The sequence below is a fragment of the Acanthopagrus latus genome, chromosome 5 (genome assembly GCF_904848185.1).
Source record: "Acanthopagrus latus isolate v.2019 chromosome 5, fAcaLat1.1, whole genome shotgun sequence".
In the NCBI taxonomy this organism is placed as follows: domain Eukaryota; kingdom Metazoa; phylum Chordata; class Actinopteri; order Spariformes; family Sparidae; genus Acanthopagrus; species Acanthopagrus latus.
Window position 1 is genome coordinate 21,640,476 of NC_051043.1, and position 15,368 is coordinate 21,655,843.

General features: G+C 43.6%; 1 protein-coding gene across 5 annotated transcripts in view; it reads left to right on the forward strand.

The window, feature by feature from the left end:
* The window catches only part of msh3 (mutS homolog 3 (E. coli)), a 39,368-nt gene that overhangs the window by 2,473 nt on the left and 21,527 nt on the right, over window positions 1-15,368 (forward strand). For 2 of the 5 annotated variants that reach the window (XM_037098221.1, XM_037098220.1), the window contains exons 5-18: window positions 108-224; window positions 320-437; window positions 515-654; window positions 914-1,080; window positions 4,940-5,382; window positions 5,567-5,681; window positions 6,017-6,101; window positions 6,834-6,943; window positions 9,096-9,228; window positions 10,364-10,551; window positions 12,014-12,182; window positions 12,446-12,510; window positions 13,255-13,371; window positions 13,607-13,714. In XM_037098221.1, the coding sequence (XP_036954116.1) occupies window positions 108-224; window positions 320-437; window positions 515-654; window positions 914-1,080; window positions 4,940-5,382; window positions 5,567-5,681; window positions 6,017-6,101; window positions 6,834-6,943; window positions 9,096-9,228; window positions 10,364-10,551; window positions 12,014-12,182; window positions 12,446-12,510; window positions 13,255-13,371; window positions 13,607-13,714 (2,075 nt within the window). The remainder of the gene's footprint in view (window positions 1-107; window positions 225-319; window positions 438-514; window positions 655-913; window positions 1,081-4,939; window positions 5,383-5,566; window positions 5,682-6,016; window positions 6,102-6,833; window positions 6,944-9,095; window positions 9,229-10,363; window positions 10,552-12,013; window positions 12,183-12,445; window positions 12,511-13,254; window positions 13,372-13,606; window positions 13,715-15,368) is intronic. The other 3 variants (XM_037098224.1, XM_037098225.1, XM_037098223.1) reach the window with 3 other exon arrangements.

Sequence of the window (15,368 nt, forward strand, 5' to 3'; positions counted from 1 at the left end):
CAAAGAATTGCAGCTTCTACATTTTGGTTATCGCACCTGGCCACATTGTGATCTGTGTCAGTTGCCCTTCAAGGCAGCACAGATGTCACCTTTGCGTGTTTGAACAGATTGCTGCCAGGGAGCTGAATATCTTCTGTCATCTGGATCATAACTTCATGACGTGCAGCATCCCCACACACCGCTTGTTTGTTCACGTCAGACGCTTGGTGTCTCACGGACACAAGGTACAAATTTTATTGCACGTATTTGTATTTAGAAGCAGTTTAGACTCGCGTTGTTTTTTAAAAAAAATAACTTCATTATTGCCTTTCATTTCTAGGTTGGTGTGGTGAAGCAGACAGAGACGTCTGCGATCAAGGCGTCAGGAGCCAATAAGAACGCTCTGTTCACTCGTCAGCTCAGCGCTCTGTACACAAAGTCCACTCTGGTGGGAGAGGGTATCCTTGTCAGCCCTGAATATCTGTGTGTGTAAGTCTCCGTATTTCTGAAGCGTCGTCCTTGACGGTTTTCTAAGATGTGAACCCGGTCTGCAGGATGGGGGATGTGGAGGACGGGGCCTGTGGTGACGTGGTGTCGGACCCTCCTGACAGCTTCCTGCTGTGTATCAGTGAGAACTGGGACAAACTGAAGAAGCAGCTCACTGTAGGACTGGTGGTGAGTCTGACGTGTACTTATTCATAAAAACCGAAGATGCATTCAGGAAACTTGATCATCAGGTTAGTCAGATGAATATTTATAGTTTACAGTATTCCATCACAGCTTGTTTGTCAGTGCTCTTTAAGAGGTCGAGGTGTTGATTTTATATCTACTTTTGAGTAAATGGTTGTTAATTATGTAAATGTTGGCTCACTATTTTCACACTGTAGCTGATCAGATGCCTTCATCGTGTGTGTGCGTGTGTGTGTGTGTGTAGGCGGTTCAGCCCAGCACAGGGGATGTGTTACTGGACTGCTTCCCTGATGGTCCGTCTCGCTCCGAGGTGGAGGGTCGTGTCCTGAAGATCAACCCTGTGGAGATCCTGGTCCCCTCGGACCTCTCAGAACAAACACACAGACTCCTGCAGAGCATCACCAATGTCAGGTAGTCTGCTGTCAGGCCACTAGGTGGCGGTCTGTGACCATTTACATAATGAAGTGTTAAACTCTGCTTATCGAAAGTGTGCGTTTGTGAGGTCTTTCTGAGGGACTGTGTTTGAATTTTACCCGCCAGGTCAACAGTTTTTTTTTTTTGTTTGTTTGTTTGTTTTTTTTTGAAAGGTTATGTGATAATGGCCCTTAGCACCCTTGGGTCTGCCACAGGGCTAAAACTGGGTCCAACCAGGGCTTATCCTTGAAAAAAGATCTAGACTGAGATAGAAAGAAAATAGGAAAAACGATTGATCCAAGCTAACATTGGGCGAGTGGGGGGTTAAAGCACCCTCATGCCCTGACTGTCAAATATGGGTCTTTGTTGTCAGAACAGAACAATTAACCCAAAGCGTTGGTGTTTGCTGATCTGGGTGAGATGAAACTGTCAACTGTCTTTCTTCAGAATTACTTTAAAAGTTACATATAGTGTTTTGAATAACAGCTAGGTGCATATTTGGGCATCAAAACACAGGTTTGACTTGCTACAATCATTGCTCCTGCTCATACTTGCTTTTAGATGGTGCTTTCAGTGTCAGTGAATGGGAAATCAAACTCCACAGCCCTTGTTCTGTGAGAAAATGTATTCAGTCAGGTTTTCTGAAGCTAATACGAGGCTTCAACAGTCAAGTCAAGTGCTTATCTTCTTGAGTTACAGCCTTCTTAATACAAAAACCCTCTTTTGTGACTACTTTCTTTGTGAACACGGATGTGGGAACTAGGGGGTGCTGAAGGGGCTCCATCACCCCCTGAATGAGTTATTATAAAACCCATTAATTGATAACGAACTATATGTTTATCCCGGGCACTAACAAGTGTCTCTGGTGATCCAATTTCAAAGGGACAGGTTGCAGTTCACACCTGGCAGCAGGCTTCACTACAAGCATCCTGAGTGACCACTTGTGATTGCATCTCACTTCCCTGCTCGATATGCAAATAAACACGTGCGTCACAAAAGGACACGATGCTTTTTGCGCAAAGAAAGATGTAAAACATTTGCAGAAGTAACAGATAATTAAGAATTTGTCATAGACAGTGTATTTTAGAGGTGCAATACGTAAGATTTTATTTGAAAAGGATGAAAAATGTAACAAAATGATCAACTGAATGTGATGAACTAACAGTTTTGAGTGTGAGTTGTGTTGCAGAGGTATCTACAGAAGTTAGCACCTCAGACACCTCAGACAACTGAAGCATCATATTAACATCAGGTAAACTTTGGAGTACGTTTTTACATGGAATGAGTTCTTTGGATAACTTACACTGAGGGTGCATTGGGAAGGAATCTTTAAATGGCCAGAATGAGCTAGAAGAATCGTTTTTTAATGTGCATATGGGTATTTGACTTCATTGTGAACCTGTCCTTAGGGCGCAAAGCAGAGTATTCACAGTCGGGGTCGGTGATAGACGACTGGCAGCAGTGAAATCATTCAGGTGATTAGCTCCTCAGAAGCACGCAAAGCACACGACGGGGAGTCGTCAGCTGTTGTGTGGGACTAACGCACTTCACTGAGTCCGTGATGCAAAAGCAGACTTCCATTCAGTGCATTCACAACAAGATCAAGGAGAGCGAAACAGTTTGTCCTTTGTTCAGCGACTGACTAACTGTGACGTCAAACTGATGTGTTCCAGAAACCTGTTGCCTCCCATTGCGCCACCGTTCGCCTCGTCTTTCCTGACAGACTGCACCCAGCATGTTCACACCAGTGGAGACGGGATCCTCTGGAGGCCGCGTGTGATTACATTATGCTGTGGAAATGAAATGAGGGAGTGGAGTGGATTTGATTAGACGGGGATGGTTGGAGATGACAGGGAGGGCTCTCAGCTTCTTGCTGTGTCTTTTGTCTTTTTTTCACCCTTTTCCACCCTTTCTTATATACCATTGGCTCTTTCCTTTCATTTTTCAACCCCCCCCCACCACAGTTTTAAATTTGACTCTGGTAATGTGATTCATTTGTATTCATTCATCTCTCTGTTCCTCTCACCCCTTCCTCTTTTTTTTAATCTGCCGTCCGTGTTGAGTGATTATTGCGGAGATGGACCTGTAAAGGCCAGTCCAATTACTGTGTTTGAACAGCACTGCTCTCTAGCGTTGTGCTCAGCAGACACAAGACTCTGCTCAATCTGCCGCCTGTATTGTGTCTGCTCTGCTCTGCTCAGACAGAATATGTATCACACACACGCTACTCGGCTATACCGGGCTTGCATCTATTGGCGACCTCCCAAGATATATTTTGAGGTGATTTTTTTTTTTTCCCAATCATGAATCATCAGACTGAGAGTCTTGAAATTCCTAAATGACTCTGAAATAGATGTTTTTGTGAGTATCACCATTGACATTATAGTAATGTCAGTCCACACCGTTTAATACCCTCCTAGGTGAGCATTTAAATCAGGGTTTTTTGTGGTCGCTGACGTTGGCTCGACGGCGTCCTTGTCTCTGGGGTGGGCTGACGACGACGGGCCCCCTGGCAACCAGATTTATGTGTCCATGGAGCAGCAGGTAATGAGTCCCTGGGAGGTTGGTAGTAGCTAGGTGCAGTATTAGTTGCTTTACTCATCCACAGCCTGGAGTCATGAGTCAGGATCAGAGCCGCGAAGGGGATTAGAGAAAGCGGCATGCTCACTGGCTGGTGCTGTCAACACGAGTGTTTCTCGCTTTCTCACTTTTCCTAAGACTTTAAGTCAATGAGTGACACTTTCTAGAGTTGATACCACTTCCACGGTCCATGGCAGGACAGCAGTCTTAGGATTTATTCACGCGAGAGCACACACATATGAACCAGAAGACAGAATTTGTGCATTTTATGAGTGTATGTGTGTGCGTCTGTATTCACCCTGCAGCGATGGATTCTACTCGAGAGCCTTAGTCTGTTGTGTATTAACCTCTGGTCTCTAGGGCGCAACATCTCTGACTCAGCCCGCAGCCATCCCTGCTTTTGATTGATTATCACCGTCACACTGCTCTGAGCTTTTGAAAAAGATATTAAAAACTCCTGACAAAGAGGCACTTGGGTGTCACCACTTTATGTGAAATACCCGCCTCCAATCATCTGCACACTGCTTGTGACCGGAAGGTCGTTGGTCCAAATCTGGGTGGGGGAAAGTGAAAGGCAGTGCTTACCCCTCCATCATTACTGCCACTGAGATGCCCTTTAGCAAAGATGGTCCTTCATATTAACTAGTTCACAAAACTGACCAGCTCTCCTTTCACACAACTGCACACAAAACCAAATAATGTTTTACAATCTTGACTTTTAAAATTCACAGATGCTGTATGTGTATTTCATGGCACAATTAAAACTTGATCAAAATTGTATTCGCCATTGACTACTGTACACATTTTCTATATCGGGGTAGAAATCAGTTTAAACTAAACCATACTAGATACCACAAGAGTTGAGAATTCCCATGTCATAAAGTTTAACTAACTTTTTAATTCTGACCACATTCATGAGCTAAACTCAAACCTTTTTGTCAATTGCCTGCATAAACCTGATCCAGTGTTCAGCTTCGTGACCCTCGACCCAGACGGAGACGTCCTAAACTCGGCCCCAGTGCTCAGCTGCACCCCTCAGCATCCGGATCAATACCAGCAATTGTCCCTGTTCTTGTGAACCTCATAATATGGTTGAATTGACTGGTTAAATGATTAATGGTCATAGCTTCACTGCTGGAACAACGTGCGGTCTATTGATCTATTTTGTATAGTCATTGCTCGCCGTTCGGTGAAAGATGATGATTTTCCTGCGTGTCGATGTGTGTGTGTGTGTGTGTATGTGTATGTGTTTGTGTGTGTATAAACATCACTGCAGGAAACGTAAGAAAATACAAGGCTCCAGCACTGCGTCCACAGCCACGTGTTTACCATGGTTGCCCGGGCAACAACAGTGCGGACAAAGCAACCGAGTCCTTGAAAGCAGCAACGGCGAGAGAGTGAATGGAGCGATGGGGAGGCGCGATGGCGCAACGGGGAGCTGCAGGGAAATCGTGCATGTATCACAGAGTGAACAAAAGGACGTCTGGAACACGCAGTGCTGCTGCGTCTCGCTTTCCCTCACCGACAGAAAGATGATCAAACATGAAATGCTGTGTTTCTTCCTGTCTGCACCTGTTGAATCAGTGCTGTCATGTCGTCCCCTCCACAGTGCTCAGGCTGATGACCGAGTGAGAGTTGAGAAGAGGGACAGCGCTCAGTTTGAGTTCACCTCCGCGATGAACACAGTCACCGAGTTCTACTGCCACACCCAGGAGAAAGGTGTGTTCCTCCATCAGTCTTTTTACTCCAGCCTCCCTGCAGAGTCCTCATCTACTCTCACTGAGCACAAGACACACGGTCAGCTGTAAAGCACTGGATGCTTCCGAGGAGTTGGGCTCTGTGACTCACGGCTATGTTTTTATCTGTGAACAATGTGTCGTGTTTGTGTGTTTGTGTCCTGCAGGTTCTCGCTCTCTGTCGACTATAGTGTCCTTGGAGAGCCCAGTGATCTGCTGTCTGGGGCCGATCATCCAGTACCTCCAAGAGTTCAACTTGGAGAGAGTTCTGAGGAGTGAGAGGTACGCACAAACAAATGGATACCCAACACACACACTCTGCAACACAGGCCGCAAGCCTAAGCCAGGGTAGAGCTGAAATGACTGTTCACATAACTGAGCAGTTGATGGAGAGAAAAATAAAAGTATACCACAATATATTAAACAGTGTTCTTCACAGTTGTGTTGCAGCTTTTTGGCCCTGTCTTTTCATTTACAAGCCAGGAAAGGAGAACAGCTTTCTGATGGAATTGCTTTGATTTTCATCATTCTAGCCATCCCCTGTTTAATTTTCCTGCCAGTAGAAACATCCAATCTTTTGATCATGGAGCTATATTTTGACTTTGTGCTCTACACAGCTCATTCCGGCGTCTCTCCTGTGCGTCGGAGGGTATGATCCTCAGTGCCGCCACCCTCAGGAACCTGGAGATCCTCAACAATCAGGTACAAGAAGCTGGCAGTTGTGGCCACTGATTAAACATGATGTTGAGGACACATTTGCAAAGTTCCGCTTTTTTAATTAATTTGTTCAGAGCCAGAACTGCCAACACCGTTTTGGATTTTTGCTATCTGAAATGTCATTTTCCAGGGCTTTATTAGCGATCTCATTGTTCTAGATGATGACATTTCCTTGAGGTCCCCCATCAGTTTGGAATTTGTGGTTTTAAATGAAGTATTTAAACTTTTGTGTGAATTGCCCTGAAATTTGGTGCAGATCTTTATTTATTAGTTTTATGCACCAGTAATGACATTGTCATCAGCCCCAGTAGTACAGCATCAGCATGTGTTTTTTTGTTTTTTTTTATATATAAGTCAAGACTGTCCAAATTATTCCTGTACAGCTTGTAGAAGTCAATTTGCGGTCGGGATTGCACAGGGGACTGTAAAAATGTAATGGGTTGGAGTTAAATTGCCGTTACGCGGATCAGGAGAGAGTGTTCAGTGACTAGTGTGGCTTGCGTGGGCGTCGACTCAAAAGTTCGGCACGACTCAGCCGCTGTGACATGTGCGTCTCACACGGAGATCAGGCCCGACTCGAGGCCTCCTCACCTGACTGCGCGTGGCTTCCAGCACCTGCTCACCTCTGATATTTATCACATCGTGATGTTTTTTCGTCTTGGATCATTCGAACGGTGTGTGTGCGTGAGATGTGTTTGTGTGTTCTCTCAATGACAGACAGATGGTGGTGTGAAGGGCAGTCTGCTGTGGGTGTTGGACCACACTCGGACTCCGTTTGGGAGGAGACTGATGAGGAAGTGGGTGAGCCAGCCCCTCACAGACCCACAGTGAGTACAGGACTCTGTTGATGAAGCACGACTGTCGGTGCTGAACTGCAATGATTCGGCTTTTCTCCCTGCTCTTGTCACTTGGTTTGACAGGGAGAGATGGGAAAAGTGTTCGTCTGATATCTCAAGATGGTTATGTGAAGATTAAAAATACTGCGTTGACAATATAATATCATAGTAATTCAATTTGGGTTTGAGGAACAACAGGATTTGACTGATATAAGACTTCATGCACCATCCTCAGAAATGCTTTTGTCAAGATTTAGATTAGAAATGTTCGTTATGGACATGTGATTTTATCATTATTACATTATATTTATATTCACTTTAGTGTCTCAGTGGGACAGCTGCACAATAACTACAATGGAATTAAGTGGAAGCAGGCACTATTATGTTAGCATACACATATTAAATGGCCTATAAAGACTTTATTCACCACAGTTTTGAAGAATAAAGTCACACGATTGTTCTGATTGTCTTCTTTACTGCCCGTTTTTCTCTCTCTCTGCATTTGAATTAATCTTTTGAATGAAATTCTCCCGTGTAATATGAAAAAAATCGGTCAGTGTTGTTAGAGAGGATGCGAGATGGGGCCCATGATGTGAACACTTACTTACTTTTCAGCCAGCAGAGCGGTGAAACACTGCAGGGTGAAAACACATAAAAAGTGTTCTGGAGGCGCCTCTTTAAATAAAAACGCTGAAACTGACTCATAGCACTTCTGTTACACACAACCCCTTCGCTTTTCATCACGTGGTGCTGTTCTAGTTCTCCTCTCTGCAGTGTGGTTTTATCCATATATTGATTGTGTGAGTATTTTCTGTGTGTGTGTGTGTGTGTGTCCCTCTCCCTCCCACAGTGCAGGGGATTATAGCTCTGGATTGGGCACTGCGCTCAGATTATACAGATAGCTCCTCGACAGAATTTCAGCATCAATAAACCCCAGATTACACCCGGCCACGTTAATTCCAGGACACACAGCGCAGCAGCACATGATGCAAACACACATGCATGAGTGTGAGTTCCATGTCCATTTCATTACATAACTGAGCTCCACTCTTATCTGCTGTTTTCAGTCCATTTTCTTTTCTTTTCTTTTTTTTTTTTTTTTTCAGGACACTCAGAATAAATTTGTACTATTTGTGTCACAGGCCAGCGGTCAGAAAATGACCAAAGAATCACAAACTCTTGATAAGACTATAGTTGCTTCCTTCACTTCCTTCTTAGGTGGTTGACTTTAAAAAATAAGTTTGCCTAAAAATGAAATGCCGGGGCGCTGTTCAACCTCCAGCCTGGGTCCCTTTGCTGCGTCTTACTCCCCCTCTGTCTCTCCCTATTTCCTGTCACCCTCTTCAGCTGCACTATCAATAAAGCCATAAAAAAAAGGCCCAAAAAATACCTGAAATGCCATGCTTATGGAAAGTCAGGTGAAGTTTTGTTGTCCACAAAATATTTCTTGAGCTTTACAGCAAAACTGTGTTGCAGCATTCTCCTAAAATCACTGAAACAGACGGCTATAATGGCTCCATGCAAGTACTCTGAAGCTGTGAGATCCCATACTAATTTTAAAAGATGTTATTTACACCCTTTTTAAAGCCCAAATCTTCCCTGCAGCTGCTTAGCTAAAAGCACCCTGTCCGAAGTGGATGTACCAGCTTGACTCCGCGTTGACGGCGTAAAGGGCGTCTTTTCAAATCAATTTTTGGATTGCGGGAGCTTCAGGTGACTTGGATTACGCCGGACAAGCTGGAGCCATTTCATGTTTTTTTTTTCTTTTTCTTCACTTTTTAAAAAATTTTTTAAGACATTTCCCCATCTGCATCAGTTGTCAAGAAGAATGCTGCATCGCTGTTTCACCTGACTATCCATCTGCATGTGGGTGAGTAGGTAACGGCCGACTCTTCAGATTTGGGTGAACGCAAACCTCAGCACATCGAAGCAGAGGCTAATCAGCTGTATATTGTCAGTTATCTGTTTGAAGTTATGAGTGGCTTTAAAAAAAAACAAAACTGCGTTGCAATCAAAGGCAATTCAGCTCTTTGAGTGACGAGTTGCTTATGTTGATGACTGGGATTTAATGTTATTATTTCTTTAAGTCATTTCCCTCCTTCATGTCTGTCTTCCTTTTTCCTTCTCTTTCATGAACATGCAGGTGTATCTCAGAGAGGCAGGATGCCGTGCAGGAGCTCCTGGAGTCGCACTCTCTTACTTTAAATTCCATCAGATCTCTGCTGTCGCATTTGCCCGACTTGGAGAGAGGCGTCTGCAGCATATACCACAAAAAGGTAAAAAAAAAAAAATGCCTCACTTACCATCTTAAGCTGAGATCTGTGGGCAGACTGACACACACTACACAATCTCACACAGCTGGTTAAAAGAAACTGTCCTCTATGTCTTGCTGTTTGCATGAAAATTAAAAAAAAAAAAAAAAGTGTCGCCCCGCTTTTTTATGGCTTCTTCTTGATTAACAGCAGTTGCCTCAGTGGCACTTTCCTGATTGTCTGACACCATCTCATTTCCCGTCGGACCCATTTTGTGAAATGTCAGAAGGCCCACGTGTGTGTGTGTGTGTGTGTGTGTGTGTGTGTGTGTGTGTGTGTGTGTGTGTGTGTGTGTGTGTGTGTGTGTTATGCGAAGATGAGAGAGGCGCTGTGGTCTGAGCTTGATGTTCAGCAGCCTGACTCCTTCATATATTGTTAAAAGAAAATGATCAAATGTCACTGAAAACACACACACACACACACACACACACACACACACACACACACAGGTGCCTTAATTGTCATTTTCCCATCTGCAGACAAATGGGCCTGTGTGTAATGGCCTGTGTCTCTATGGCCGTGCCATTGACAATAATGGGAGGGAGGCATGCTTGTGGTCTCCAGTCACTGTTCATAAAAGAGCATCGCGGGGGCTGCAGCATGTGATTGATACCATAAACCATCGTCGGTGTGACTCTCATTAACCTTTCATGACTTAGTACCATACTGTAACATCACTAATGGCAATATGGAGTCAATATAATCAACAAAACAGCCTCTCTTCAAATTATTGATTTAATTATTTTTAAAGCCAACCTATTGATTGTGAGGAAACATAAAACAGAAAGTACAAGATTATAGACTGTTCTCTTGTGGATTTTTAGCAATTACCACAAGAGCTAAAATTTGCAGAAAATACCAAAGAGCCATGCTCAGAACTGAGCCACATTAAAAAATGTGATCTGTACATTTTCCTGATTAAAAAAAAAGGTGAACTTTCACATTCCTTTATTTTGGGTTGCTAATAGAATACATTTCGATGCTTTAGTGCTCAAAATCACATCAGATGTTAGAACACAGAGCACATGATTTGCTTTTTTGTTTCAGAATTAACCATTCATTCCTCATTAAGTATTCTGCCTGTCTTTGTGCGTTCCAGTCGTCCACGCAGGAGTTTTACCTCATCAGTGGCAGTCTGTCTCGCCTCGGGCTGGAGCTGCAGGCCTTGCTCCCTGCTATCCAGTCACAGATCAGCTCTGCGCTGCTCCGAGGCCTCTTGTTGGACACTCCGGACCTGCTGGCTCCGGCCCACAGCTTCCTCAAGGTGCTCAATGAGAAGGCTGCCAAGTGAGTATCCAGCAGAGTGAAAAAGAGAAGGTATTTTGAGTGCTGAAATAAAGTCCCTGGTTTGACTTCCTGGCGAAAGCTTAGTGCTTAAATATGTCAGACATAACCATGCCGTGACAACACAGGCATTTTAACAATTTAAAGTGGATGCTTTGGAGCTTTTCCTGTGTGTTTTATCTCACCTCAGTCAGGGTAAATTTGCCTATTTGGACATGATCATTGAACACAAAAGAACAAGGTTGATGGAGTCTGTATATTTCATCTAGATTACTTTTGTATTCACCCACTGCAGCCTGGCTGCATAAGGAATGCTGAGCTGCAACTATTGACTTTTTGAATCAACTGATGAATTGTTTCATTTATAAAATGTCAGGAAATAATTTAAAAAATGCTCAACACAGCTTTGTCATACCTGGAGGTGCCTGTCAACCAACTGAACTGAACCTAAAGATTTTCTTCCTTCACTTTGCAGTGATGAGGCATTATGTTTTTTGCGTTGTCCGTCTGCCTGGGCCATTCTTGTGAACTTGATATCTCAAGAATGCCTTGAGGGTTATTTTTCTTCAAACTGCACAAATTTCCACTCTTACACGAGGATGAACTGATTCGATTTTTTTAATGGAAGAGGTCAAAAGTCATTGGAACCTCACATCTTGTGAATGTGATATCTCAAGAATGCCTCGAAGGAGTTTGTTCAAATTTGGTACAAATGTCAACTTCGACTTGAGGATAAACTGATTACATTTAGGAGGTCAAAGGTCACTGTAGCCTTACATATTGTGAGGTAGCTCATTAGGAGCAGCAGTTCGAGTAAAGAGCTGAGACCATCTTTGCTTGATAAGTGACTTAAAATTCTTCTTTTTGAAATTCAAAATAGTTGTTGATTAAGTTTTCTCTTGTTAATTAAACAGTTTTCGGGAGGCTATTCTTGCTAATTATTTTTACTGAAACACTTTATTGTGTGATAGTGTCTCAAAAATTAAGAAACATAGAACTTGCAGCAGCATTTTGTTGAGACTTACACGTAATTTGATCTTAAATATTTTTACTCCTACATAAATCCAAGAGCTATCAGAGAGCCAATTTAAATATGTCCTTTTGAATACCTTAATTTGTCACATCTGTGTTCTTCAGTCCTCCTCATCAGTCCTGTTCCTGGGGGCACCCTGGCCTGCATGTTTTAGATGTTGTTCTGCTCCAACACACGTGATTCTAATGATCGGCTCGTCATCAGGCTCCGCTGAGACCTGATAATGACTTGTTCATTTGAATCAGATGTGCTAAAAATTCATATTTGAAGTGTAAATCTCTTTTAAAATGAATTTCATTCCATTCAGTTGCTGTTTCCTCCAAAGTGGCGCAAATAGGCCTAAAAATGTAGCTTACAGTGCCGTGATGTAAACTTTGATATGTTACCAGCATGTGATACATTTTAACTCTGCTTTTTTTTTGTTTTGTGGAGGTCGGGAAACAAGACGGAGCTGTTCTCAGATCTGTCCGGCTTTCCGGTGCTGCAGGAAAGGAGAGAGCAGATCCAGTCCGTCCTGAATGAGATTCTGAACCATCGCAAAGAAATCCGACTGACGCTGAAGGCCCCAGCACTCGACTACACCTCCGTCTCTGGGCTGGAGGTAGTGTGTGTGTGTGTGTGTGTGTGAGTGTGTGTGTGTGTGTGTGTGTGTGTGTGTGTGGGCCCAGAGTGAGAGACAGGTGGGAGGAGATTGATGGCCTGTTTCGGGTGGAAGACTGAGTCACATCGATGATCTGATGCCTCTGCGTGTGTGTTTTTGTATCCGTGTGTTTGTTTTTGTCAAGAGTGACGCGTTTGTTTTGTCCGTCGGCTCTCATCTTATTTATCAAAGTCTCCCTCCTCCTCTTCCTCCTCCACCCTCAGTTTCTGATTGAGGTGAAGAACTCTCTGTCCTCCACTGTTCCAGCTGACTGGGTCAAAATCAGCAGGTGAATTCACAGTTGCGGCACACAGACACACAACTCAGAGGAGAAACACACACACAATCTATGTCACCGACACTTTTATGACTTTTTTAAATGGGCAGCGGGCTACGTTTCCCTACACCACACATATGAGAAACGCAGTAAAAATTCTTTTGTCGCCCCAGAGGAAGCTGTCTGCAATCAGATGAATTGCCTCCATGGATTTCACTCAGTGGCAACGTTGCATTGTGGGTGATGTAGGCAAGAGGTTTTGAAATTGAAGAGGAATGCGTCAACTAAAAAAAAGATGATATCTCTGGTTCAACTGTATCAACTTAAATCATTTGTTTTCAAACTGTCCATATTCAGTCCAGCTGTGTTGTAGGAGTGCATTGCTAGACCTGTGAACTGCTCTTCTGTACCTGGTGCCTACATTACCCACAGTGCAACTTGTGAAAAGCCACTGAGTGACATCAAGAGAGACAATTTATCAGGTTGCATGCAGCTTCCTCTTGAGCCACAAAAGGCTTTTTACTGCTATTTTCACACATGCCGTAACACTCCCCAAGACCTGCGAACAAACCTCAATGTTACAAACTGATGGAGTTACCCTTTAAGGTGTGAGTTAGTCCGGTACTTCTGTATGTCATAACCAGTTCTTTAACAATGATTGCTGCCCTATAAACATTTAGAAAAAGCACAACAGTTTCAGAGTTGGAGCAGCTTTCTGCTTCTTCCACCTCACTTCCTGTCGCTTCTCCTCTGCAGCACCAAGGCAGTCAGCAGGTATCACTCTCCTTTCCTGGTGGAGCGCTACAAGAAGCTGCTGCAGCTCCGAGAGCAGCTGCTGCTCGACTGCCAGAGGGAGTGGACCAATTTTCTGGAGTATGACTGAAAGACACTTTCTCACACACACACACACACGCACACACGCACACACATATATATCCACAGCTGATCATAAAGTCAAATGAAAAACTGCGATAAACATGTCCGCAGAGCTCTCAGCCTGCTGGAATTAGTCTGTTTTACTCAAGTACAACATCCGTCTGCTCAGAACACAGTCGGCACTTACCTTAATTTACACTTGAAAATCTTTTTCCTCTCTCTCTCTCCGTAGTCAGTTTGGGGAGCACTATCACACCATGAAAAGGGCTATTAGTCACCTAGCAACCATGGACTGTCTCTTTTCATTGGCTGAGGTGGCTAAACAAGGGGACTATTGCAGGTGATGTCCTCTCATGATGACTGTAAATATTGGTGTGTGTGTGTGTGTGTGTGTGTGTGTGTGTGTGTGTGTGTGTGTGTGTGTGTGTGCGTGTGTGTGTGTGTGTGTGTGTGTGTGCGCGCCTCTATGTGAGTTTGTATTCGTGCGTGGGATATTGTGCGTGTGTGTGGGTGTCCTGTGTCGTGTCCTATAGTCTCAGACAGGCTGTGTGTGGGAGTGTACGCTGGGCACAGCAGTGTGCTCAGCCAAAACGCCAACATCTCTCCCACTCACTCACTCATTCACTCACTCACACACCGTACACACACACACACACACACACACCTCTATATTGTCTTTTTCTGCCAGTTTTTGTACTTCAGCTTCACATCCGTCCATGTCTTCTTACTGCAGTTTCTCTTTTTTGCTGTATTTAGACATTGATTTTAATCCTACACACTGTTTCTATTTAAATATTGTGTTCTGTTTTGCCAGTCCTCTCTTTAATGCACTCATTGTTTTCTCTTTGGTACATGGACATGTGCGTTTTTAAGGAAAAGTGTTGCCATCATTTTTGGGAAATTCAGTCATTTACGTGTGCAGATCAATCCCAAACATGTCTGTATAGTAAACATGAGGGCTATAGCCATTATGTGCCAGGCTGTTTCCTGGCTGGGAGTTACTGCTCTGGTCTCATAAGGGCCTTGACAAATCAGGCCAATGTTGGGGCTGTTAGTGAGCAACAGTGGTGTTAGTTTTTGAGGTGTGTCCTACACTGCTGGCACTAGTCGGCCCTTGTTGGCGGCACTTTTGGCCGACTGAACAAAGGAATCAACAGCAGATAAAATCAGTCTGCTTGTTCAGTTAAGTCAGTCAGTTCTCTATAAGAGAAACAGAAGAAGAAAGGTAAAGGACCTCTGAGCCCCGACGCTGTTATATCCATGTGTCCACCCATTTAGCATGGTTTCTCCTTGTGTTTTGCCTCCTCACCAGTATCAACTGTGATCATTCATCAGACATATTCCTGATCAGAAGTGACTATATTCGTGAGAGTGGTATGAAAAATATGGCAAGCAGCTGTAGTCTTTGTAGACGTGCAGCTCTGGCTAACTCCAGGCGACGCAACAGTCTGCTTTCCTTGCTGCTTGTTCTTGAAAGTTGGTTAAACTAACTCTCAACAGGAGAGAGAACAAGTATATTTCACAAAATGTCAAACAATTTCTTTTAGGGAAAGTAGGTGTGTTTAGCAGGTCTGTACTGTACTGTAGTACCCACAACCAGTGTTGTACATGTTTTGTGTCCATTCATGTGATTATTAGCAGCAAAGTCAGTAAAGTATAGTAAATGTAAAGTGATATCATACTACTATACCAGTACAATAAAACTATTACTTTGCACAGCAGAATCATATGTAATATTGTTAGGTAAGTGGTTGGCGCGGCTGTTGTACAGTCTGATGGCAGTGGGCACAAATGAGCGCCTGAAGCGCTGCGTTTTGTGTCTGGGTGGGATGGTGTGTTTTCTGGCAGATATGTAAAGTGGAATCATAGAACAGTTAGTTTGAATTATGCATTTTGATAGGCTGCATATTTGTTTATTTTTAGTTTTTATTTTTTGTATGTATTTCTTTTATATTTATTCAAAAATATTTTAATTACAGTCATGCTAAATGTCC